Raw genomic sequence first — 26,879 nt, 5'->3', positions numbered from 1 at the left:
CCCGTAGGAGTCCGGGCGGAGCTGCGCTGCAAACAAAGCCAAGGGTGAAGTCCGACTCTGATAGGAGTCCGGATTGAGCTTACCAGCAGTTGATACTAAGGGCGGAGCTGTTTTGATGCTGGCGGCGGAGTCTGGCTCCCGTAGGAGTCCGGGCGGAGCTGCACTTGCTGATGGCGGTGGAGCCCGGCTCCCGTAGGAGTCCGGGCGGAGCTGTGCTGATGTCGTCGGTGGAGCCCGGCTCCCGTAGGAGTCCGGGCGGAGCTGCACTTGCTGATGGCGGTGGAGCCCGGCTCCCGTGGGAGTCCGGGCGGAGCTGTGCTGATGTCGTCGGTGGAGCCCGGCTCTCGTAGGAGTCCGGGCGGAGCTGCGCTGCAAACAAAGCCAAGGGTGAAGTCCGGCTCTGATAGGAGTCCGGATTGAGCTTACCAGCAGTTGATACTAAGGGCGGAGCCCGGCTCCCGTGGGAGTCCGGGCGGAGCTGTTCTGATGCTGGCGGCGGAGTCCGGCTCCCGTAGGAGTCCGGACGGAGCTGCACTTGCTGATGGCGGTTCCGCCGTGGGTTCCGACTGTGGGTATTTTATACCCAACACCAGTCCCCCTACATCCGAGTTTTGAATTTCAAACGAAGGAAGTACACAGAAGTACAGCCGGAACCATCCCTTCGAATCCCGCGCCCTGCCGCTCCCGGATATTTTGGCATTAAATGAGCGCGTGCCGGAGTCTTTTCGAATTGGGGCGGTACGAGGGGACGCTTCGAAGATCCCGCAGGTACGCTGGCCTAGGTACGGTGCAATTATGACCCTGCCAACCGCCAGCCGCCTTCAGCCGTCTGCCACGGGGAGTGGGACACGTGTCGGATGCGGACTGGCCTGGGGGGATTCGAGATCATTATGGCGCCGGATCCCAGGGTCTATTTAAACCCGTCCTCCCCCCTTCAGGCGCCCCACTCCGCTTCTGATTTCTTGCTGGCGTCTGTCATCTTCCCGAGAGTCCGCTCTAGCGAACGCCCTCTCGAGCCGTAGGCGCCTTCCGTTTCTCGCTCCCCAGGCCCCCAAAGCAAGATAGGTTAGTGCCCACCTTCTCCTTCTTACCGCCTAGGGTCTTCTCCTCCTTCCACCTTTTTTGTGTCTTCTCCTGAGTTGACCTCCGGCGTCTCCCTCCTTTCTCGGCTTGCTTTTCTAGGGCCCTTTAGGTTCTCCCCCAAAGAAAAATGTCTTCCGATTCTTCTGCTCCCGTAAGTTCTGGGAGTTCTTCTGCTTCAAACCCCCAGGCCCCTGTTTCTGCGGACGAACCCGTGTTTGGGGCAGGGTCTCGCCCGGTCTTCGCACCGGGCGCCATTCCTTGTTCGTCGACTCCGGATGAACTTCTCCTGATAAGGGCTCAGTACGGGGTCCCTTCAGAGTACGACCTGGAGCTCCCCGGCCCCTCTGACCGGGCCAGCGCTCCCCCTCCTGGTCGCTTTTATTTGTACCAGGAGGCATTTCGTGCCGGACTCCGGCTTCCGCTTCCTGCTTTTGTTGCCGCCTTCTTTCGTTTCTTAGACATTTCTCTCACTTCTGTCGCCCCGAATTTCTTTAGATTTTTGATAGGGTTTCTCTCCCTCTGTCACATAGCCGAGGTCCAGCCTTCCCTCTCCCTGTTCAGACATTTCTACACCTTCAAACGCCATCCTTCAGCGAAGGACTGGTGGTACTTCTCCCCCCAGTTCGGTAAGAAGGGGTTGCTAAAGGGCGCCCCTTCTTCGATTCACAACTGGAAGGGGAAATTTCTCTTCATTTACTGTCCGACCCTGGAATTGGGCCTGCCCCCTTGGGGGTCTCTGAGGGATTCCGTCCGCCGGGCTCCCAACCTGGGAGAGGACGACCTTCAGGCCGCCCAGAAGCTCCTGAGTTACCCCGCTCCTTCCCTTCCAAACCTACTGAGGGAGCCGCTTCTCTTCAACATCGGCTTGAGCCCTCAGGATCCAGCAAGTATATATCTTTCCTTTTCTTGTCTCCTTCTTCTTTCTCTTCCTTTCTCTCTCCTTTTTCCTCTTTTCTCTTTCTCTTTCTCTTTTTTCTTTCTTCTTCTCTTTTTTTTTTTTTTTTTTTTTTTTTTTTCGGACTGATTGGTGCTGCTTTTGCCTTCTTCTTTTCTTTTCCTTTTTTTTTCTTGTCGTTTTGTCCCTCTTTCTCTGGCCGTCCTGGTCCTGTAGTACATATATCGGAAATGAGAAAAAGCATTTTGTGTTACCTTGTCCGCGCGTAGCACCAATATTATCGTTCGTTGACCCTTTCTCGTTGTTTGGCCTGTTTGGCTTAGAGGTCGTCGTGGGAAAGGGCTCTTCCTTTCCATCCGATCTCGTCACGTGGCCGAGCCTCGCCACCATTTTTAACCCTTGCTGGTGAAGTAGCGGATGGAGCCCGGCTTTCTTGGCGGCGGAGCCCGGCTCCCGTAGGAGCCCGGGCGAAGCTTTCCTGGCGGCGGAACCCGGCTCCCGTAGGAGTCCCGCTGAAGTTTACCTTGGCGGCGGAGCCCGGCTCCCGTAGGAGTCCGGGTGAAGCTTTACCTTGGCGGCAGAGCCCGGCTCCCGTAGGAGTCCCGCTGAAGTTTACCTTGGCGGCGGAGCCCGGCTCCCGTAGGAGTCCGGGTCTTCCATTTTGCTTGAGCCAGCGCGAGGTTCTCATTATCAGCCTGGCTTGTGGGGGCGCGTTAGGGCGCTGTAAGGCCTCTCCCCCCTCCGGTCTGAAAGAATCGGACCTTCAACTTTGCTCATGTCAGGACGAGGTTCTCCTCCTGTTCCTGACATGGCTGTGGGGGCACATTAGGGCGTTGCAAGGCCTCTCCCCCCATCCGGTCTAAAAGAACCGGGCCTTTGACTTTGCTCAAGTTAGGGCGAAGTTTTCCTCCTGTCCCTAACAGGGCTGTGGGGGCACAGTAGGGCGTTGTAAGGCCTCTCCCCCCATCCGGTCTAAAAGAACCGGGCCTTTGACTTTGCTCAAGTTAGGGCGAGGTTTTCCTCCTATCCCTAACAGGGCTGTGGGGGCACATTAGGGCGTTGTAAGGCCTCTCCCCCCATCTGGTCTAAAAGAACCGGGCCTTTGACTTTGCTCAAGTTAGGGCGAGGTTTTCCTCCTGTCCCTAACAGGGCTGTGGGGGCACATTAGGGCGTTGTAAGGCCTCTCCCCCCATCCGGTCTAAAAGAACCGGGCCTTTGACTTTGCTCATGTCAGGACGAGGTTCTCCTCCTGTTCCTGACATGGCCGTTGTTTTTGGAGAGGTCATATCCAGTCATAATACATCCGCGTTAAGCAGGAGGAGTGCGTTAGCTAGAAAGAAAAGTAGATTCAAAATGAAATAGTAAGCAATACATTTACAGTTCTCCCGCTCCTCCCAGAGGCCCTCCGGCGATGGAGTCGATGGTCCCGATAGGAGGCCGGTCCCCGGGCTGCTCCTCCCTCTTCTGCGGTTCGGGCGGTGGGAGGGCTCTTGGCCGGTCTCCTCTACCCTTAGGCCTGCGGCGGATGAATCTGTCGAGCCGACCTCGCCGGATGAGCTCCTCGATCTCGTCTTGGAGCTGGATGCACTCTTCGGTGTCTTGGCCGTGGTCGCGGTGGTAGAGGCAGAACTTGTTGGGGTTGCGCTTCTCGGGGTGCGTGCGCATCCTCTCCGGCCTAGGGATCAGCTCCCTGACCTCCATCAGTACCTGGGCCTTCGAAGCGTTGAGGGGGGCGTAGCTGCGGAACTTCCCTGGCGGGGAACCCCGCCGAAACCTGTTGTCCGGGCTTCTCTGCCTGCGTGCCCGGGGTGGAGTATGGGCGCGCTTGTGCCCAGGAGGGGATCGGGAGCGAGGCCGGACTTCCCTTGGCCTCTTCTCAACTGCGGGCTTGCCAGAATCTCCCGCCTGACGCTCCCTCGCAGTCTCTTCATCCTTCATTTTGAAGGCCTCTTCCGCTCGGGCGTATCCTTTAGCCCGAGCCAGCAGATCAGCAAAATCCCTGGGGTACTTCTTCTCCAGGGAGTACAAGAGATCATTCTTCTGAAGGCCGCCTTTCAGGACGGCCATGGCAACCGACTGGTCCAAGTTCCGGACCTCCAACGCCGCGATGTTGAAGCGGTTGATGTAGGCCCGTATGGACTCCCCTTCCCTCTGCTTGATGTTGATGAGGGACTCCGAACCTTTCCGGGGACGTCGGCTGCTGACAAAATGGGCCACGAATTGGTGGCTCATTTGGTCGAAGGAGAAGATGGTACCCGGCTTCAGTGCCGAGTACCAGTTTCTTGCTGCTCCCTTCAAAGTAGACGGGAAAGTCCGGCACAAGATGGCGTCGGGGGCACCATGAAGCAGCATCATCGTTCGGAAGGCCTCCAGGTGGTCCACCAGGTCCGACGTCCCGTCGTAGCTTTCAAACTGGGGGAGCTTGAAATTCGGCGGGATCGGTTCCTGCATAATCGTTTGGGAGAAGGGAGGGTCAGTGCAGATATCCTCACCATAAGCGGGAGGCGCATGGCGGAGTTCTTCGATCCGCCGGTTCATCTCCTGGAGCCTCCGGTCCAGGAAATCCTCTCGACTTCGAGTCTCGAGGGTCCTTTGGCAGAACGGGGGCAGGGATCTCCCAGGGGTGGAGTTGTGGTCCGATTGAGGGCTCTCCACCCTTGGATTCGCCTTCCCGAGAAGGACGGGGCGGCTGGCCCAGGTGGCCCGCCCCACCGCCGGGTTCTGGCATTCCGGAGATGCCTCTTCCGGATGCGCCGACGCCTGCGGTGGCTGCTGCTGCATTGCCTGTACGGCCTCGACGAGGCCTTTGACCTGCTGCGCCAGCAAGTCAAACTGCTCTGCGCCGACCGCCGTCGTCGGAGGGGGAGGAGGAGCTGGCTGAGAAATGGGAGGGGAGGCCGGAGCCTGAGATCTGGCCGCGGAGGCCGTGGACCGCCGGGTGGACGCCCTGCGCGGAGGCATCGGGTGTCGATCTCGCGGGGGAGGATTGGGAGTAGATGACGGAGAGATGGCCGGAGGCGGTTCCGTTGAGCGCTCCTTCAAGAACAAGGGTGCTGCGAAGACACAGCCCCTTCCTCTAGCGCCAATCCTGTTGGTGCAAAAATCCACCTGCGCCGGAGAAGCTGGAGTTGAGGAAGCCGCGGTCGCCGCCGGGACCTGCAAGGGAAGTCTAAATCGGAGGTGGGGTTGCTCCGGCAAGACCCTCCGATGCTCAAGTCAGTTCTCTGCCTCAACAAGAATGGAGTGCTCGAACGGAGAATTTAGCAGAGTTTTGAGATAAGGCAAAAGAGCTTAAAAAATAACGTATCTGAGTCCCCCCTTTTATAGGCGGGGGAGGCAACGGACTGATGGCGACGTGTGTAACCGCCTGGTAGTGGGCCGCCCACGGTCAGGGGAATTGATTGCGAAAGATAATGGAGCAGACACGCGGGCATCATCTCGACTTGCCACGTGGAATCTGTTATGAGGGGTGGAGCAGCGTCCGTCGTCAGGAGAATTGCATGGTATCCATCGCAGGAGGTGGAGCAGGTTCGTGGCCGTCACTGTGGCCTGCCAGGGGGATAGTGGAGCTGTGCGGAGTCCGCCACAGGAAGTGGAGCAGGGCGGCTATGGCTGCTGCGGCTTGTCAGGGAATGATGATACTGCGTGGAGTCCGCCACAGGAGGTGGAGCAGGGTCGCGGCCATTTTGAGGGCCTGTCAGGGGGCGTGGATCTGTCGATTGAAGCTCGGTAACGGTCGGAGCCGTCGTGAGCGGAGCCCGGCTCCCGTAGGAGTCCGGGCGGAGCTGTTCTGATGTTGGCGGCGAAGTCCGGCTCCCGTAGGAGTCCGGGCGGAGCTGCACTTGCTGATGGCGGTGGAGCCCGGCTCCCGTAGGAGTCCGGGCGGAGCTGTGCTGATGCCGTCGGTGGAGCCCGGCTCCCGTAGGAGTCCGGGCGGAGCTGCACTTGCTGATGGCGGTGGAGCCCGGCTCCCGTGGGAGTCCGGGCGGAGCTGTGCTGATGTCGTCGGTGGAGCCCGGCTCCCGTAGGAGTCCGGTCGGAGCTGTGCTGCAAACAAAGCCAAGGGTGAAGTCCGGCTCTGATAGGAGTCCGGATTGAGCTTACCAGCAGTTGATACTAAGGGCGGAGCCCGGCTCCCGTGGGAGTCCGGGCGGAGCTGTTCTGATGCTGGCAGCGGAGTCCGGCTCCCGTAGGAGTCCGGGCGGAGCTGCACTTGCTGATGGCGGTGGAGCCCGGCTCCCGTAGGAGTCCGGGCGGAGCTGTGCTGATGCCGTCGGTGGAGTCTGGCTCCCGTAGGAGTCCGGGCGGAGCTGCACTTGCTGATGGCGGTGGAGCCCGGCTCCCGTGGGAGTCCGGGCGGAGCTGTGCTGATGTCGTCGGTGGAGCCCGGCTCCCGTAGGAGTCTGGGCGGAGCTGCGCTGCAAACAAAGCCAAGGGTGAAGTCCGGCTCTGATAGGAGTCCGGATTGAGCTTACCAGCAGTTGATACTAAGGGCGGAGCCCGGCTCCCGTGGGAGTCCGGGCGGAGCTGTTCTGATGCTGGCGGTGGAGTCCGGCTCCCGTAGGAGTCCGGGCGGAGCTGCACTTGCTGATGGCGGTTCCGCCATGGGTTCCGGCTGTGGGTATTTTATATCCAACACTTCCGATCAAGTCTCTCCCATTCACTATCTTCCATATCTCTCAGTTGGCATTTTTCTCAGGCAACGGTGTATCAAGATCTTCACACGTCAATAGATCCTCCATTCTTGTTTTCTAGATTGCCCAGTTCTTTTCGTTCAGACTGATCATCCATGTAGCCTTTGCCTCTATCTCGAACCTCACTCTGATTTCACTTGTTGGGATGAAAATTAGAGAATATCATAGAGACAAAATAAATAGGACAGAAGAAAAACAATAGAATACCAAGATTTTACGTAAAAAAATTCGAACAGAAAAAAAACTACGACACCAAGCCAACAAATCACTACTTCCAAAAGATCCAATACAAGGACGGTTACAAGTATCCCTCAAAAATAAATGGAGGACAAAGATCTATTACACACAAAATTAGATCTCTTTTTCTCCTCAAGAAAGGCTCTTCACATATAATGAAAGACCCATACAACAAAGCTTTTATATCCCTTTTAAAATAGACCTCAAAATCCTAAGCAGAAGTAGCCTGAACCACATCACGACCAGTGAGTCGGCTCAGTCTCAGATTGAGTTGACTAACTTGAAACTGGGTTGGCTCACAAAATTACTGAGTCGGCTCAAATATTGTACCATGCCAGAAGCCGAAAATGCAACTTTCTGTATGATTATGTTTCTTACAGTTAGTTAACCCATCCTGAAACTGGGTCGACTCATCTTGAACTTAGTCGATCCAGTAATAGATTGAGTCGACTAAGACGCTGAGCCTGCTGATCTAAAATAACTTTACAAATTTTCTTCCTCTCTTGAGTTTCTTCACATGGCTTGACGTCAAACTCGTCATTTGTTGGGTCATCCTCGTTAAGGAGGGATAAAAAACCCAACAAAAAGTGGAAGAATGAGTGGAGGTGGAGAGAGCCACCGTGAAAGAGGAAAAATATGTGAGAAGGAAGAAGAGAGAGAAGGATGGGATGTTAGCGAGAAGGGATGGATATGGAGGGAGCCGATGTAGAGGGATAGGGCTCATGGATGGGCCTGAAGGAAGAAAAAGAAGAGGAGGAGAAGTAGAAGAGGAGGAAGGAGAGGAGGGAAGAGACGCCGCGGCAAGAAATGGGTTGGAGGTGAGGATGAGAAAAGAGGATAGAGAGGAAGGGGAGGGTGAAGGATGGATGACGAGAAGAGATGAAGGTGGAGGGGCCTGTGATGGAGGGGGATCGCTTATGAGCAGCTTGGAGTAGGAAGAGGATGAGGAGGAGAAATAGATAAGAAGAAAAGGAAGGTGGAGAAATGGATGGATGTGGAAAAAGCCACCGTTGAGAAGAAAAAATGAGTGTGGAGGAAGGAGAGAAGGAAGGAGGGAGAAAGAGGGATGCCCGACGGAGGAGGAAGGGATGAATTAGATAGGAGGGAAAAGGGATGAGGGAGGAGGTGGAATCATTTTATAAAATAATTGTATCATGTGGTGGTCATATGACATCATTCCGTTAACAGAGATAGACGATCAAATCATATTGAAATATATCGATAATTAGAAGTACTAATTTAATACTTTTTAAAGTATAGAAGATATAAATAAAATTGAAACAAAGTTGAAAGAATGTTCCTATATTTTTTTCAAAAACTTATCAGACTTTATTATTTTTTCATTATAGTATATATTTGCTTATCAGATATGTGGCAATAATTTGAGTTGGCGTTTGAGTTTTGCCTTGTTCATATTTGGCTCAATTATGCTCCAAACCAAAAAAAAAAATGAAGGAAAAGTTAAGTTATATAATTCAAATCCTTATCGGGGGTGGTGAGGATCATATGTATCAGCTTATTAAGAGGGAGGATCATATGCATGAGCTTATTAAGTGAGCTACCTAGGCTGGAATCTGATAATTTCTTTCCCAAAGCATATCAACTTCAAGAGATATGGATGCCGGTTGATCAGCTACCTGGTTGTCTTCTTAGTAGATGTCAGTCGCTTTAAAAGCACAAATAGCCATCTTCATCTGCAATATATATCCCAAATAGCTATCTTCATCTGCAACATATAGGCCTAATAGCTTTCTTCATCTGCAAAATATCATTATATGTAATAAATCTCTTAGCAAAGGTTTAAACTGAAGTAGGTAAACCATTAATCCCAGAAGTTACAGTAACGAGCCACCATCTAACCGGGCCTGAGTAGCATTAAATTTGAAAACAGCCAGAGCTTGGTCCCTCACAAGTAAGTCCCTCACAAGTAAGTTAATGTCTAAGAAAATTAGGATGGTCAAGCTTTCACTGGATTCCTTGAACAAGCTGTCTCGAGCTAAAATTAACCGAGCAAGCTGTAGCTCCTGCTTGGCTTATGAAACAAGCCAATTCTAGGAAGCTTGCTCAGGCTCCTCTAGTTTACACAGCACCCACCATAGTCCAATTAAGTGATTCAAACTAATAAATAGATACTGATTGAACAAAATAATCACACGAATGGATTGTTAGTATTATTTAACAAGATGAATCAAACAGAAGTGAACTGGAGAGGACCCAAACTTTACACTTGTTAGGATCAAATTTATGATATGCCAACCATGCGCAATTTCGAGTTTTTTTTTTTGTTTTTGGTGTACTTTTGTGTCATTAATCATGTTGCTTAGATTGCGTTTGGCATGAAACACTGTAAGATCCTGAATTTCTCAGTGAATTCAATGTTTCATCTCAATTATATTCTGAAATTCAAAGGTCTCTGCACAGAAACAAGGAAAGATGAGTTCTGAACCAGGAGGTACTAGCAACCATCCTTTCACAGTCTTATTTGAAAAATTAAATAAAATAACAAAAAATTATTCCATATTAAAATCCACGGCAGACTAACACCTTCCAATAGGCATGCAAAAGGTATGAATGAAAAGGACCTCTCAAGAGGCCTGTAAAAGCTATGGATGCATGCACACTAATTACAGAGAACACAACTTTTAACATTTTGAGTTCTTCCAATCACTCTGTATATTCTTTAAAACTTTTACACATTTAAAAGCACAAATATGTGAGCTTTAGAAATATAAGTAATACAAAATCACACAGAACTTCTTAAACAACGATTTCCTGCAGATCAGAAAGGGTATCCCATGAACTCCATACAATAATGTATCCTCGATCGCCTCTTTTTTCCTTCTTTGATTGAAAGGGAGCTGAAAGCACATAGCCTGAAAATAGATATTTTTAACTGCTGCGGGCATTCATAGGAACACCACTTGAAGCTTATTATTGGGTGAGACTTCTCGCAGGTGGAATTACACCACAGAAGAAAACTTGACCTGGAGCTCAGACCAAGATAACAAAGAAACGGATTTTGTAGGGTGTACAAGTAATTATATAGTAGCAAGAAGACACTACCAACGGCTTTATAATTCACAACTCTCACCAAGACATGAACATATGTATTATGACCATCCCGTGGTCCCCCCATCCAACTAGACTTAAGACAGCAAAAAAACCTTGATCCAGGGAAAAGCCAAGAAAGTAGAGCTCTTCTATCAAACCACAGATACACTTTTTTGTTTGATGAAGAGATGTACATGCAGAACCATTCAAATATCTTATAGTAAAAAACAAGATACCACCCACATCTCTGATTGCACCATACAAACCATTATCCCATGCCACAACCTGCTTAGCCTGCTGTAGAATAAATAAAGCAGAATATAAACAGGAAAAGGGGAAAAAGAACTTCAAGGGATTAAACATCATGTTACAAAATCAAGATGATGTATAATGGAATAAGGGATCGCTGTAAATCTAGAATCTACAGCAAAGAAGTCCCAACCACCAACCCCTATGCTTCCTTAAATGCCTGCGATCTGCTTTTGCCATTTTGACTGGGCTGCTGTTCCACTCTGACTGTAGTCTGTGCATTAACAAAATCAAGGTAATTAATTACTCGGAATGCAAAACAGGCAAAAGTAGATTAAGGAAAAAGAATCCACTTAACATAGTATGGCTGTGCATGGTAATAGACATATTAAATGAATTTGCAGATTTTAATGAGCAGAGATAAAGAATTTTTACTGTCATAAGGTTATCATTAAAAGACACAGACCCAACTAACTTTGTCCTCACTTGAACATTTTAGAATTACATCTCCAAGCTCTTTGTAATACACACACACACACACACATACGCTATTAGGGAATAAAGAGGAATGAGACAGAAGACCCACCCAAGGTAAACTATGCAGGTCCATGTACATGGGATGTACCACCAAGGACTTGAGCCCAAAACAACACCCTTTAGGAAAAGAAAGGGGGATGGGGGGATGTTTGTGCATGACCACTAGAGTGTTGCTCAGCTCAAACATACCAGAAGATTATTATCTCGTCTATCTAATCTATTGGCCTACATAGCAAACCAGTACAACAACCTTATAAAGCAGATCAGAGAAGATATCGACCCAATACATATGTTACATATCTGAATTTTTCTAACAACAACTGAGAAGAAGAGCAAGAAGAATGAGGTCTCCACCAGCACGGTATAAGATGAAAGTTACTAAAACCTGTTGCCACAATACAATAAGCTAGGACCTTTATGCTCTCGTACATAGTTTAGCCAAAATTGCAAGCTAAATGAAATTCCAAAATAGCGAATCTCAAAATTTTTTCACAAATTGTTTCCTAAGAGGCATTCTGATGGATACGTTGATAACAGACAAAGAAAGAAAGGACCCAGCATTGGCAAACTGGAACAACATGCCAGTGTCGTTACTTGCATGCATGTGATGGTTAGATGGTAACAATTTGATGTACTCAAGATGATGTTTGCACAGTTACCAGAACAACAGTTGATGGCACAAATGAAGTGATCAATAATTTTCAACAAGGACTGTTAAAAGAATCTTAAGGGTAAGCTAAAGCAATTCACAAACTAAAAAAAACTTGGTGCTGCCATGTAGAAAACAAGCATATTAGGAGAACCATACCCAGAGAAGGGGTTGCATATGGTAATGTATTATGCCATCAATTTGGGGTTGTTTACACATTCTACCATGTCATGTTTTCCTATACGAGGCCAAGTCCTACAATATAGAATGTTTCTGATACACTGCCTCTGTCCAAAAGTCTTCATCAGCCTCATCAAACTTTGATCTAACCTTCAACCTAGATTTGAAGTCTCAAATGAGATGTCTCTAGCCGAAGTCAACAAATGCTGAAAACACCTAGGAAAATTTTAACATTTTGTCCTTTATTCATGGCACTGCTAGATAATGTGTTGAGTACTACAGAAACAAAAAAAAATTGTCTACGGATCTGCAAGTGACTTTGTATTGGTAAACTTGCAAAGTGTATAAATGTAATAAAATGGATAATGGAAAACATAAGAATACAAAGAAAACAAGTAGCTATATGGATGCTAATAAGATGAGATAAATTTTCATGTAATTTCTTAAAATTTGATACTACAATATACTGTCGGTTATTTCCTACCATTAGTGAACTGCTAGTTACACTATATACGTGACAATGACCCAGGTTATTATTTTCATTATTCCCATTAGTTTACTTTAGTCTTGCTACCATACCACCAGGAAACAAACTTGATCGTTTCTGTCCAGGGACTCTCACAGCTAAATTAGTCAGTGGGAAAATGCATTTGATGAGTAATCCACCTCTCTTACAAACACTCAGTTCAATGAACTTCTAAGTTCCCAATTTTATCACAACATATAAAAATTTCACCAGACAAACACTTAATTTAATTTAATTGCATAACAAAAATAGTCATAATTTAAGCATTCCATGCACGTGGATAGTTGGAGAGCAGAATTTGAATTGCTCAGATGGAAGGTCATACTTACATGGGAAATGCAAAGGAACGAGTGCTGGTTGTGCTACTATCGGACCGAAGAGAAATGCTACCAGAATATGGTATATGCCCTGAGGATGCAATTGGGCCTGACATGTAAACTGGTTCCGAGAAGTCTGCATCTAGATGATAATTATGAACAAGTGAACTTCGAGCTGAAGTTGTAGCATTATCAGAAACAGCCTCTTCGGTTACCGGATCATTTTTAGCCTGTCCATCTCGTTGCCTATCTATTTTCTCTTTGCTCTCCTGGCCACCTATGGATGCTAATCCAGAGACTCCACTTTCCAGCTCAGCATTAGCAGGGTTTCCCATGGTCCTACTGCTTTCATTGGACTCTTTAATATCAGATGGCAAGGCCATATCTTGAGAGCAAACATCTTTTAACAGACCCTGTGATAAACCCTCATCAGGTTTTTCCTTGATCCCACTACTTTCGTCAGACTTACTGACGTCATATAAAGCAGATGTGGTTACTGAGCACCCCTCTTCCAATGTATCCTCTGACGAAGACTTAGCAGGACTTTCCTTGATCCCACTGCTCTGCTCGGACTCCCCAACATCAGATAAAGAAGATGCGGCTGTCAAGTAACCATCTTCCAATGTGCCCTGTGCAAGAGAAATAGAAGCATTTTCCTTAGACCCATTGCTTTGGGTGGATTGTCTGGCATCAGCTGGCACAGCTGACATTGTAGAGTACTCCTCTTCCAATGTACCCTGAGATAAATCATCAAGACATAATTCAACTTGGCTGATCATGTTCCTATATCACCAGAATCACATTCATATTGGCTATATAGCGAACGAGCATTGATTATTTGAGAAATGCAGAAGGACAGACAACTGAAAAGCATGACAAGATTTAACTATTTGTTAACCTGTAGGAATGTCAAGTAAACATTTTCTTCCTCAATTCCTCATTAACAATAACCGGAGATACTTTGAGTTTAATGCAGGAAATGGAGATGTGTTTACTTGTTCTGCAACCTCCAATCTCAAAAGGCAATGAGATTATACCGGGCATTTAATGACCCTTATTCTGGTCAGAAACTTGTAATAGACAGCAAGTACTCTATGAAATTTCAGTATAAAATTAGCAGTTTTGAATGCATCATGGATCCTGGACATTTCATATGGTCTTAAATTATCTCATTTGATGGTGGCATATCATGGGAATCATTAATCATTGAACCTATTTCAATACCTGATAATTCAGAAATTAAAGACCAGGTTTTATATTTATATATCAGAAGAAATAATTGAAAGTGCTTTCTGCACATCAAGTACCTGATAAAATTTTTGATGATCAGCCAATTGTTCATTGCTGCAGTCGAAGTTGGTAGGCTCCGCTTGAAGGGAATCAGTTTCAAGCTCTTGCAGAGAGAGGAATTGTTTAAAACTGATTGTCTCATCAGATATATCTGTCAGGAATGGATTAGTTGCACGAAACTTGCCTCCAACTTTAGATAAACTCTCAGAATAATGTTTATGATCATTGCCGCAGTCGAAATTGGTCGGCTTCACTTGCTGAGAGTCTGTTTCAAACTCATACAGAGGAAAGCATTGTTTTAAACTGATATTCTCGTCAGATATATCACTTATGAATGGATTAGTTGTATCAAAATTGGCACCAACTTTGGATAAACTCCCAGAAAAATGTTCCATTGCATTCTTTTCAACAGAAATAAGATGCTCATATGATGTAGATCTCGAATCATGCACAGAGGTCGTACTACCATCTGCCATTTCTTTGCTCAAAGCATCATTTCCACTTTCAACAGTATCGTCAAAACTAGAAGGAAACCTCTGGCTTGACTCATCATTTTCTACCAAAATCTTCTCAAGGGAACATATCCCTTCATCAACACATATGTCCTTTATATTGTGACAGGCACCATCTTTATATATTATCTCCGGTGGCTGAATTTCAGTAACAGTTTTGTCAGTGCAAAACTCGGTCTCATTTTCACCCAAATTAATTTCATCTGGAGGAATGGTAAATGGAGCTTCCGTACATCTATCATTGTTCTTCTTTCCATTAAAGGACTCTTTAATGCCCATATAACTTTGCTTTGATGGATCTATGTATTCGCAACCTTTTTTCTGTATAGATGACATAACATCATCTTCTCCTTCCCATACAGCCTTGTTCTCTACATCCAACATATTAATCATCAAATAATTGTCATTATGTCTAATGATTTTGAAGACAAAATCATGAACAGAAATGTGAAGATAAGGTGGTTCACCATCTGCAAGCAAGCACAGATTATAATGCTCAAGAACACCATCAAGCTTAGATGCAATATCAGGGGAGGTGCAAATTTGTGTGTAATAATCAACTTCATGCAACATGATACTAAATATTAAGAAGAAAAAATTGTTGCAAGTAATATGTCGATGATTGAAATCTTAGAATAATAATCACTGACGAAAACATTTAGTTGTTTTTGCAGTTTTTGCTCAACATGTTTGAAATGTTCTATTGGTACTACTGTGAAAATGAAGGAAATCAACCATGAGACTATTCCCTCAGAATGGGAATTGTGAAGACTCAATCTGACTTCAGCCTTCAACAAATTGGTGTTGAATTCAATTGTCTGGGCAAGAGAAGCGCACCATGAAACATAGAAGAGCAGTTATCAGGATACCTACATTATGTATTAGAAAGATTCAGCCCACATAGCAAGAGGCAACAGGAATTCAGAACAGGTCTAGCTGAATATGAAAGAAGAAAAGGTCTGATGAAGGGAATTGTGTTCATCTCTGAGACCTCTAACCCTAATAACAAAATCATCCAATATTTTATCAAATTTAGTAACTAACATTTTGCAATTAATACAATAGAATGGAAAATAAAATGTGGTTTCCTTAACTAGACCATTACTAAAACAGAAAATAAGTATGTATAACGATTACTATATGGCAAAAACTTTGAAATAACTCCCACACCAACCAAGAAAAGAAAAGAGAAGAATGATACAAATTATACCATGCTGGACAACCACCCAATATTGATCAACAAGAAAAACTACCTTTCTAACAGAAAATTCATGAATGAAAATTGCATATTTAAAAAATAAAAATCTCCACTTTGAGTATTTATGGAATTGCATCATCTCTATGGCCTACAAGCCAAAGAAATAGTGTTGGGAACCAAACCGTGCAAGCGAGTAGTTACAAAATTTGCCAAATAAACAGAGAGTTTATATCCTTGTGAGAGATAGACATATACCATGCTAATTGGCCACATTTAATATGAGGATGGTGACAAGAACTATGACATACAAAAGATATTTGTAAAATGAAAAGAAGATCAATATAAGAACAAAGGGATGCACATAAAATGGTACCAAGGTGACTGACACCCTGTGAGCAACCCAACTCCCACTATTTCAGGATTTGGGGAGGGTCAGATGTATAAAGCATCACCTACACATGTGGAGAGATTGTTTCCATATTTTGCACCTATGACTTTAGGTTACAGTGGAGCAACCTTACCATTGTACCAAAGCTCACCCTCTACCAAAATGACTGATATGTTGGCTTTCGAAATTTTAGAAGGTAATTTCAGATCCCTCAGAGAAGCAATACAACCCTTCAACCTGAATGATAACCATGATTCTACACTCTCCTGGCCTCTAATAGAATGATATTTAATAGAACCCTCCATAGGTCAATCTTTATATAGAAGGGAACAATCTAGTGCCCTAGATATAGGAGTGCATTTATCAATAATAGAAAAAGATTTTAGTCAAGCCGCTATCTGATCAACTAATATATAATGGAAAAGCCTCGAGGCCAGCTTCATGTGCACCTCAAAGCATGAAGATCCGAGGCTTCAGAGTTCCCAAAGATTAAATACTCATCTATTCCTCTCTCTTGTTTTCCCCTCCATTTTCTATGTGCTCATGCAAGTCACAAACCCACAGTTACAAAAAAAAAAAAAGGAAAATGCCAGTAAATATGTATTGCACATGCAGGACTATAGTAATATATAACATGAAAGGCTTCTCTCCAGCCACAAAAGGCTGGTGTGAAGCCTTCCATGCAACAGTTTTGGGCTAGGCCCTACAGTTGATCACTAGCCTTTCCCAACCTCCCCCATTCATGCATGTTTTCCTTCTCTATACAAACACTCCCATTTAGTAATATACATCACCTTTGCTAAAACTGTTGCACCTTTGGCCTAAAAACATGAAAAACAAACCACAGCTAAAAGCAGGGTCTACCTACCAAATGACATAAATATAATAAAAGGACATTCATGAGTGTCTGCGAAAAGCCACCCATCCATGTTTTCTGCATGTGCACCATCTATGCTCAATGCTAGTATGGTATAACTCTAACTTGAATAAACATCATCTTGGAAATAAGGTGGTAGCAAAAGGTGCTTGACTACTGAGTTAAATGAAAGAATCTAGAAGTAGTGCAGGTAGGTAATTTTCAAAATATACTCTGCACACAAAATATACAGGATTTTGCAATTAACTAAACAGATAAAAATGTACTAAACATTCACATACTTGAAATGAGATTCAGCATAACATAGAGAGTAAATAATTCCAAATTTTGCTAAAAAGCATGTGATTATGTATGGGGTAACTCCAACAAGTAGAGTATGAGTTGCTTCTTAAAGTGGGGCTCCACAATTTAAAACCACTGAACAGGAAAGAAAATATATTCATTTCAATGCAAAAACCAGTTTCAAAAAACAGATCACAACATATGGAATTGCTGCAAATTATAAATTATAAATTTGTATTATACTCTAAGAACATGATATAAATAACAGGTGTTTAAGAAAGAGGTACCACAAATGAGGATGTTAGACTTTAATCTAAACTTGGCACCAGAGGGAAAGTATCCATAATATTGAGTATTAGAGTATAAATCTACCAACAGTGTATATATAACTACAGAAATGACACAATTTCTGTTCACATATGATCCTTCCATATCAGGAGAATCATGTTAGAAACCTTCAGAAAAAACCATTTTTCAAGCACATGTTAAATGGGCATGCAATCTAACATCTAATTTTCGAAATAAATGTTTATCGAAATTTAGCAAATTATCTTGCTGCATGTGTATTAACCTCATCCATGTGCACTGTATGAGCACACACAAAATCAGTGGACTGGATGCAAATCAATTAACATGACAATTCCATTCTGTAGACAAAGCAAACAGGCTGAATCTGAAAAAGAAACAGGGTAGCTAGGTCATAACTAAGAATGAATTCTGTTCCTTAGACAAAGCACAATGTGAAACAAATAATGATCTGATTATTTCATGTGGTCATCTATGTTATTGATTATTCTAACAAATTTTCATCTGGACATCTATGCTATTAATTATTCTAACATATTTCATGAGGTCAGCACAAAATAAAAATTTAAACATGAGCAGAGCAGGAATCATAATTGACAGGTACCTAGTTTCATTTTACTCTGCTCAAAGCATAGCCATTTCTTACAACGCCTACTCAGGCAACTTGAAACACAATCATGCTTCCTGCCATAAATTATCAAAGTCAAATAGTCGAAAATGTAGCAGCTAAAATGAATTTAACTGAACGCATTTGAAGGCAGTTATCAAATATTATTTTAATACATACGTTCATATTACCAACACAAAAGTGATTTTGTCTGAGATAGTGGATGACATTCAAAAGAACCTAAACAAATAAAATGCATGATATAAAATTTATGATGTTTACTGTAATAATAAGCTCATTTTACAGCTTGAATGTTATTTTATTCTTCTCATAATTAGATAACCCTTGCACTTGTGACCCACTGACTGCTAAATGGCACGATCAGATCCCAAACAATGATCAGCAGGAAATCTAAGCTTGATATTGAAGGGGGGAGCTAAAAAAGGAAAAACTGCTGCTAGCAGCTGCCAAAGCATGACATGTATAAATAACACTTGATATTCAAGATAATGCCACACAGGAAAGGGAAAACCAGAAGCAGAATTCAAGCGAAAACAAAGTTAGCAACCTTCAAACTGGAACAAAATAACAAATAGCTTAATCTCTCAACAGCTGCTACAAGACAACATATGATTAGCCATTGAAAGAACATAAATTCAGATAACCGCAAAGAAGACAATAATTAACCTAAAGACCATGTTGCCATGTCGAATGTTTTGGAAATCCTGCCGCACCATAGAGGATATCAACAAAACAGTACCCTATATTTCCAGAGCTACAACAAAACCATATTTGAGATGCGGAGCATATTTCAGAGGATATTATGTTTTGTACACAGTATACAAGGACAGATGATTTAAATGCACCAACTTGCAACCAGATAAGATTAAAGCCATAAACCATAGCAGCACTGTAATAAAACTCAGAAAGTCACACGATGCAGATAACAAAACCAATTTGATGAAAGGCCAACAACCCATATGCATGGACCTGCAACTAGAGGCATTCCAGCTCGGAAGCATACAGAGTTGGTGACCAACTATTAGGCACTCTATTCCAATGGGGCTTTTCAAAAATCTATTGGGATTGAAAGCAAGTCACAATGATAACATATCATACACAATATGTTTAGACACCTAAGATCACACAACCATTCATCACCAGGAAAAAAAAAAAAACAAACACAACTAGATACTAATCTATTCAAGAATACTAGATGATAGGCAAGTCTACCAAATCTTACTTCCACAATTAAGATTCTAACTGATGCGCATGTAGTCCATAAAGAATCAGGGGACAAGAATAAGAGAGGAGGGATTTTGTGGCTTATCATATTCTGTGAATTTCTCAAGCAAAATACAGCTATGTACACACTTGAAAAGGAAGGCCAAAGAACCAAAAAACTCAAAGAATCGAATTGCTTTTCTCTTTCCTGTTTCTTTTTCTCCTTGGGGCCTTTGGATTGGAATAGGATTCCTTACAACAAGGCTGGAATCCAAATGCGTTTCTCTTCCCCCACCTCAAAGAAACCAAGGACACTTTGGAACCCAAACTTTAAGCCGCTGAGTTCTCATCCCATATCCCGCCACTCCAAATCCCCAGAAGGCAAAAAAAAAAAAGAAACAGAGAAAAAAAAAAGAAAAGGATAATCTTTAGCAAAAACAGTTCATAGGAAAGTGCTTACCCCTTCAATCCTCTCCATCTTCCCAAAAGCCAAAATACCCATTTGCCTCCATCTGAAGACAAGATCAGAAGCAGCCCAGCAGAAGAAGCTGCTATCAGCTAAAAGAATTCCAATCAAACAATAAACTAAACTAGTGGCACATTCTTAAATCATATTATATATCCAAATAACCCTCAAATTAAAAGAGACAATCTCAGATATCGAGATCTAGGATCTCTTAAAGCTAAAGGCAAAAAAGGCCGTTGTCTTTCTCAATTTTTTTTTATATGGTTAGGGTTTAGGGGTGGACTAGAGAAGGGAAAAGATGTGAGGAGGTGGTGGTGGGAAGAGGATTGGATTAATTTAATGAGAAGATACAAATCATGGAAGGAAGAGAGGGGAGAAGAGGGGCACTGCACCATAATAAAGTCAAATGAGAGATGGCATTTAATATAGACTGTTTTAACTTTTTATTATCTCTCTCCGTGGCTCTGCTCCCGAACGCTACCAAAAGAGACGGCAGTTTAGGGGCATTAAATACCGCACCAGGGGAGCAATTTAATATGGCGAACGGCCTCACCGCTTTGACGCCCCGGAGACGGAGTTTGGCCGTTATCGGCGGCAGCTGCACGGGAGCGTAGAGCTCTAGGGTTAGGATTTAGGGATAATAATGACCCTAATGATGATATAATCCTTCAAATTTGGGCGAGGGAGAAGCAAAAATTCCGATCGAGAAATGGAAAGGAAGAACAGGGAGCGTCGTTCCCAGCTAGAATTCGGTAACGATTTCGACCTCGATGGAAGAAATTAACAAAAAGAAAAAAAAAATGAATCCAAAACACGATTTTTTTGGAAAGAAAATTCTACCGGAACCGATTTCCGGCGAGATTCAGGAGGTCTTGCACATCTAAGACCCGATTTTCCCTTCTTTTTTGGGTCGAAATATCAAAAACAAAACATTCTGGAAATTTTTACGGCAAAAAAATCCTTTTTTTACGTGAAAAAGATAGAAACTTTTTGGCATCTTTTCAGCTGAAAGATCGAAATCTATGCGATCAAATATTTTCTCACAGATTCGAACACGAAGATCAGAATCCAACAAAAGCGACGAAAATAAAAATTGATCAAAACAAATAAAAACACGTAGGCTCGTAATCTACGAACTCGCCCACACCTACCTATCAACTCTCGATATCAAAATCCATAAGAACTCCATCGATTATATCTGCTAACTTCTGAAACTTTTGAGCTGCCAACTTCGCCGGGAACATGGTAATAGATCCCATGAACTCGTTCAAATCGGACTAGAACACTGTCACGTAATAACGAAAAGGAACTATTAGCCTCCTTTAAACAACTAGACATAAAAAAATTGTTCTTGGATGTAACGGACAAAAATCACTCCCGAACTAATTACGTCACCATAGTTTGACTTCTATTTTTCTAATTTTTAATTAGGATTGAGACGGGTCCCGTGAATCAAATCAAGTCGCCCTAAAAAGAGTGCCGTTATGGATGGAAGCCGTTCGGCTGAGGACTCAATTGCAATGTAAACCTTGCAATTCGAAGAAGGTCAAAAAGGACGTGGCAAGCGTGGTCTGGGTAGTATGATGCTGGCTGACACATGGCAGCCTCACGGATGGTCAGAGGCTGGAAGGTCCTGGAGGGTGTACATCAGTATGACGTGGAAATGATGCAAAATATTTGGTCCTGCGGTACAGTGTACCACTATAAATTGATGCTTTTTCATACACCAACTCTTCAAATAAACCCAAACCCAAAACCCTCCATGTTGGTATGTGGGACCACCTGCGCTTTTTTCTGATAAGTTGGTGCAGTAGATGCTAGTCTTGGTGCATTATTCTTGCCATTAATATTCCATCAGGATCATGAATGCTTGACACATGACCTACAAAGACATCATCATCATCCTCTTGTATTTTAGGATGTAAACCGGCAGAAGGTCCTCCCCCGGATAACTCTATTCCATCAAATTCTAATAAGCAAAGTAATGCCACGAATCACCTGTCTTTTTTCCTGCTCAGTTCATCCAGTCGTATGTGGCAGACAAGAATGAGTGTGATTGGAAGAATGGGTATGTATGGGACCTGCATGCCATTCAGCCAATCATCGATTTCCACAGAAAATTGCTGATGTAACTAATGGTGAAAATGGGTGATCTCTTGCGGTTTTTAATATAAAATTTGATTCCATAATTCTAGCACAAGTCTCAATGGAATACATCATCAAAATATATTGACACTCTTTATGCGTCATTTTCTCCATTGTCATGGTACAAACTCGCAATAGTAAGGTCATGGTCGCCATCTTAAAAAGCTTTAGAGCCTGTTAACCAAAAAAAAAAATTTAAAAAAAAAGCTTTAGAGCCCACTGTGAGAAGTGATAAGGAGCGGGATAATAGAATTATCCATGCCTTTATGCCAAGATAGGTTGCAATTTCAATATCTGGACACTGGAACTGTGGTTAACTTGGCCATAAATGGAGATTAGTGGTTCCTTAGATCCTTAGAAATAGAGGTTTTTTTAAGATTTATCCCATTTTCATTAATAACATGACCAAAAAAAATCTCTGTGTGTTTTCTTTTTGGTAACACAAAAAAAAAAAAAAAAAGGACCATTTCTCAATTGTGTGTGTCATCCACGCATGCTAAGGCCATGCTAATCTTCTCTATATCGCTCTAATTCTATCGGATGTCTCCGAGGAGACAAAAAAAGAATCTCCTAATTAATAAAAAGTAACCAACTGAGAGCAAAACTACCTGTTAAACCAAACAAATTCACTGTATACTTTGATACAACCTAATTAATAATAGAGGGACAAAATTTGTTTTTCAGAAGAGAAGAAAAAGAAAACATCATCCCAGCCTTATTCCACCTTATTCCATAAATAATTAAACATACTTATCAAGGATGAAATTTCAAATTTCTTAGAGATTTATTGCCCATGTATCGATGAATACTAAATGGACATAGATCTTGGTTTGTATCTATGGATTGTTGAGATGAAACCACGTAATTTTTGGTTTGCTTCCAGTTAGAGGTCGGTTTGCCACATGGCACATGCAAGCCAGTGATATGTTTTGGTAATATCAAAGCCATCCTCGATTAATTATAATTGTAATGATTAAGCACTCTCTAAACTTGTTTGATGAAGAGAAATATCGATTCAAAAATGACGACTAGGAGATTCCATGACTGGAAAACCATGACACCAATTTTAACGGATCTGAAACCATCTTGTACAAAGTGTGAAATATATCTCAAAATATTGTGCATGGTTGCATGTGATGGCTTCAACCTATATTCTGATACAGTGGGAATTGTGCATCCAACCGATTCAATCATTTGACTGAAGCTGTAGCCGGGAACGCAGTCCAACAACTGGGATTTCCCATATGATCCGAAGAAATGAGAGTTCACATGTATAGATTTTTGAGCTCTATCAACTTCTTGACTAATATAAAAACTTCACGAGGATCTCTCTCTTTCATCAAACAGAGGGATCTTCTCATTTCTCCGTCGCCTGCTCTTCTCTTTTCTGTTTTTTAACCTTCTGGTGCAGTGTCCTCTCGTGACTAGGAGAGCATGGTGGATTGCACCCAACTAAATCTAAGGACAAGTGTTGAGTGTTTCTTGGTAGCCCTCCATTCAATGTTTACGTGAACATGGTGTGCGTCACATGTAAACAGTACCATTCTGAAATTGATCAAGTGTCAATGGCCCCCATTTGTACTTGAAGGCTTGTACCACACGGAGCCAACCTTTTTTATCATTGATCCATCTAACATGTTTGCAAGAAGGAAATTAAATGACATGGTTCAAGCTAGGCAAGCAAGTGGAATGGGAAAGAATAATAGAAAGAGAAGAATGAATGATAGCCAGATGAACAGAAAAGTTGAGAAAATGTATTAGATAGTACAGCTGCAATGTAGTTGGATTAGTTCTCCCTCCATCTCAAGTTATCTTTCAAAAAAAAAAGAAAAGAAAAGAAAACTTTGATTCGAAGATATAATTAAATCCTGAGCTGACCCTTCTACTTAACGGGTTAGAATGAGTTCGATGAAAGCAAGGTATACTTCTAGCAACCTTTACAAATATTTTAAACTGATCTTGATCAAGTTATCACCTTGAGGCTGCTCAAACGCAAACGGATGGGTATCAACTTTGGGCATGGGTAGAGTGCAGGTCAAGTTCAGAAAAGGCCAAATTTGAGTTTGTTCAAATTTTCTTGAACCATATGAAACATGTAATCCTTTTCCATATACTAATTCGATGGTTATTGACATTTTGTCCCATGCGGCCCTTGTGTGTCAATCAACAAAAGCATTAAGTGGATGATGCTGATGGTGGATGTGAACACATCCCGTAAACAATATTCCCACTAATTATGACTTGACATTTGGTCTATTATCAAGTTTTTCAGGTCCCGATGTTAAGGCTTGTTAACTTTATTTTTCTCATATATTTCTTTCAAAAAGAAAAGGCAAAGACTTGTTCACTATGTTAATTGACCTGCCTACATTTCCAGTGGAAAAGGATTCTCTCTCTCTCTCTCACGAACGCATGTCTGCAATATGTCCACTTTCCATGAACTTCAATACTATTGCTGTCATCGGAAATGCATATATTTTGATTTTATACATGAATAGGCTTGGTAGATTATGAACTATGTTGTGGTACTTGGATAAAGTTAGAGGAGTTGGGTGTTGGACTTTTGCATGCGTTGCTGAATTATCTGAAATCTAAAGAGTCAGAGATGTTGACAATACGTATGTAAAGATTATGATGCTTATACCATGTTTTTTCACAAGTTAAAACAGAGTCTAGAGACAGACATATAAGCTTATCTAAAACATGATTCAGCAAAAATCTAACGAAAGTGATCAATTATGAAGCATGTATGTTGACAAGTCTCTAGTACCGATTTTGTCTGCAGTGAGTTGACCAGTTTTATGGTTCTAATTATCATGGCTTGAACTAAGACGGTACACATACAGATCATGGTATTGTCAGTTTATAATGTTGTAGGAACACCACCGATCTTTTTGGTTCATTTGGAGTTTGCTAACTAATTTGTAGTTTTTCAATTGCATAAAATATTTTCCGTTTATTATCTATAGATTTTTGAAACCTCTTCTGACACAAGATATGTTGTTATAGCTAGCTGTATGCCTTTTTTTGCGGCTTTTATGCTGCTCTGCTTTTACAGTGAAGTATAATTTTCCAGTCCATCACCTCAGCATGATTGCTAAAGCATGGCTAATGAATGATCTAATTGATTTCTTACCCCACTCTCAGATATGAGCATTCAACTTATGAAATGGGCGAGCATGTCTAAAAAATCTCTTCTAAATTGCTTTTCTTTATCCCCACTCTATTTCCATTTAGTTTGCACCATTTATGTGTTGTTCTGAAAATTCATAGATCGTAAACCATGGAGTTCCCAAAGATATCATGGAAGGATGCACGACATGGGTGGGAATTCAACGAGAAGTCAGTTGAACAAAGATCCAGCCTCTACTCTGAGGACCCCTTTGAGATGGTTAGAATAGCCACCAGCTACAACATGAGCAAGGAGGAAGTAAGGTCCCGGAGGGACTCCCTCGGATACCCATGCTATCCTCTATATGTGCTGTGGAATAAAGGGCCTAAGAAACCACTTGTTTAGTGGTAGTCATTCATGCATCAATCTTTAACTTACTAAAATGTACTCGATTTCCATTTTTCTTATATATTGTTGCTGATTTTTATTGAGAGATTGCAGTGTCATACCCCGAGGAGTTCAGGGCAATGGAAGCAAGGCTTCATGCATTTCTGTGTCTAGACTTGGGCCTTGAACAGGAGCATTTGTCCCATATGTTTGGTGTAGATCATCCCCGAGTGATGAGCTTGAACCACTATCCTGCAAGCCCACTGGCTCGGAGATGGGGAATGACTGAATGCGGATCTCACCCTAATGCTTTTGTGGTTGATGTGGGTGCAATCCTGGAGGCAATGCTTAAACATAGAAGGGTTGCTTATAGAGAGACATATAAATCAAACAATTCGTTGGGATAATACATAGAAAAGGAAGATTAGAAATGACATTTGGTTCCTAGAAAGATGGTCAGGTGAATGGTAAGGATCCTCTGCGTTACATCGCATGCACTGTTCATCGCACAATGGATGGTGCATGCAACTATACACGGCACACATCATATAGCTGCACGTGCAGGCATGCACACTGTGCACCACACCGTGCGGTGCACGGCTGAGGATCCGCGCACGGATGGTTGGTGCTTTGAATGTCTGCAGCAATGGGAAGTTCAAGCGGGTTTAATACCGAGTACCAACAAACTCGTCACCAGCTTGATTAACAATTTTGTCCTCCAATCACCTTTTTTTTTTATGTGAAAATGGGAGGATAATACCACCCCTTTATTCAGATACGAAGGATTATCAGATACAATTGGAAACTCCAATTCTGAAAACAACCCAGATGAGTCAATAGAAGTTAGAAAAGGGTTCTAACTAGTGTCGAAGACAAACAACATAATATAGACTACCGGTGGGCAATCCTACCATCGAGCGGCACTTCCTCATATAACTACTAAAAATCCAAATTAATTACAAATCTACACCAAAAGAGCAAAAACCCATATAGCACCTGAATACTACTCATGGCTGTTGGATGTCAATTTTATACTCTCTGTGATAGAGGGAACTCGATTGCACCCATATCACTTTAGCCTCTTAATTTCTGTAGAAGCTTACTTATCTCCGCTTTCTTGTCATCATCTGCTAGAACCAACCGATCTTCCAAGTAGAACAGGGAATTGTCGAGAACTCTACACTTGCAAGGTTGATTTTATCACCCATTTGAATGCAAGGTTGATTTTATCACCCGTTTGAATGCATTGGTTGATTAGAAACTTGTGCCTCTCATGATTTATCTCATTGATCTATTTCTATGTTTAAAGGCATGGAATATTTTTTTAAAAAACATTGAAAGGCTGTTTGGATATTCCTATAGGATTCGGTAAAAAACCAGCAGGAACTCGATATCCAACTTACGTCTTCTAAGCGTTTATTTAATCCTAGCCTAAATCCTAGACCGTAGGCCTCTTGGATGGCGGAAAGAGAAAAAAACCCATGAAAATTTTTTTCTTCTTCCCACAAAATTTAGGGTGGGAGATGTTTGGTTGACAAAGCCATACTAGTCTACGAATTCAATAAGAAATTCTGCTTAATCCTGCTGAATTACCCAAATAAATTTTTAAATTAAATTTTTAAAAACCAACCTTTTAGGTTGTGTATGGTGCATCGCTAGGTAATCTT

At 43.0% G+C, this 26,879-nt stretch overlaps 2 protein-coding genes and 1 non-coding gene across 14 annotated transcripts; 1 reads left to right on the top strand and 2 right to left on the bottom strand.

The window, feature by feature from the left end:
• Positions 1-10,107: 10,107 nt before the first annotated feature.
• Positions 10,108-20,883, bottom strand: LOC105049967 (uncharacterized). 12 transcript variants are annotated; one of them, XM_019852602.3, is made up of 7 exons: positions 20,720-20,878; positions 20,122-20,166; positions 19,563-19,614; positions 17,876-17,955; positions 13,726-14,690; positions 12,431-13,155; positions 10,108-10,483 (listed from the first exon to the last, which is right to left on the bottom strand). In XM_019852602.3, exons 4-7 carry the CDS (start codon positions 17,883-17,885, stop codon positions 10,375-10,377), a joined length of 1,809 nt encoding a protein of 602 aa, XP_019708161.1. In that variant the 5' UTR covers positions 17,886-17,955; positions 19,563-19,614; positions 20,122-20,166; positions 20,720-20,878; the 3' UTR covers positions 10,108-10,374. The 12 variants fall into 12 exon arrangements, with proteins under 12 accessions (XP_019708161.1, XP_073117788.1, XP_073117790.1 ...); XM_073261687.1 differs by having other exon boundaries at positions 19,563-19,650; positions 20,720-20,875; XM_073261689.1 differs by having other exon boundaries at positions 13,726-14,591; positions 19,961-20,166; positions 20,720-20,874.
• Positions 20,884-22,165: 1,282 nt separating this feature from the next.
• On the bottom strand, positions 22,166-22,269 carry LOC114914467 (U6 spliceosomal RNA). Its single transcript, XR_003801724.2, has one exon. It is a non-coding gene; the product is annotated as a U6 spliceosomal RNA (small nuclear RNA).
• A 2,727-nt stretch (positions 22,270-24,996) lies between these two features.
• Positions 24,997-25,619, top strand: LOC140851174 (protein DOWNY MILDEW RESISTANCE 6-like). Its single transcript, XM_073242754.1, has 2 exons — positions 24,997-25,143; positions 25,320-25,619. Exons 1-2 carry the CDS (start codon positions 24,997-24,999, stop codon positions 25,617-25,619), a joined length of 447 nt encoding a protein of 148 aa, XP_073098855.1.
• Positions 25,620-26,879: the final 1,260 nt, after the last annotated feature.

The sequence above is a fragment of the Elaeis guineensis genome, chromosome 8 (assembly GCF_000442705.2).
Source record: "Elaeis guineensis isolate ETL-2024a chromosome 8, EG11, whole genome shotgun sequence".
Taxonomy (NCBI): domain Eukaryota; kingdom Viridiplantae; phylum Streptophyta; class Magnoliopsida; order Arecales; family Arecaceae; genus Elaeis; species Elaeis guineensis.
This window is presented reverse-complemented; position numbering and strand designations above follow the sequence as displayed.

Excerpts from the sequence above, each read along its gene's own strand:
- LOC105049967 (XM_019852599.3), bottom strand. The coding sequence starts at position 20,757 with ATGGAGTTCTTATGGATTTTGATATCGAGAGTTGATAG. Across the intron at positions 14,691-17,875 it reads GCAGAGTAAAATGAAACTAG|ATGGTGAACCACCTTATCTT; the intron begins GTACCTGTCAAT and ends GCTTGCTTGCAG. Across the intron at positions 13,156-13,725 it reads ATCATCAAAAATTTTATCAG|GGTACATTGGAAGAGGAGTA; the intron begins GTACTTGATGTG and ends GATTTATCTCAG.
- LOC140851174 (XM_073242754.1), top strand. The coding sequence starts at position 24,997 with ATGGAGTTCCCAAAGATATCATGGAAGGATGCACGACATGGGTGGGAA. Across the intron at positions 25,144-25,319 it reads ACAACATGAGCAAGGAGGAA|ATTGCAGTGTCATACCCCGA; the intron begins GTAAGGTCCCGG and ends TTTTATTGAGAG.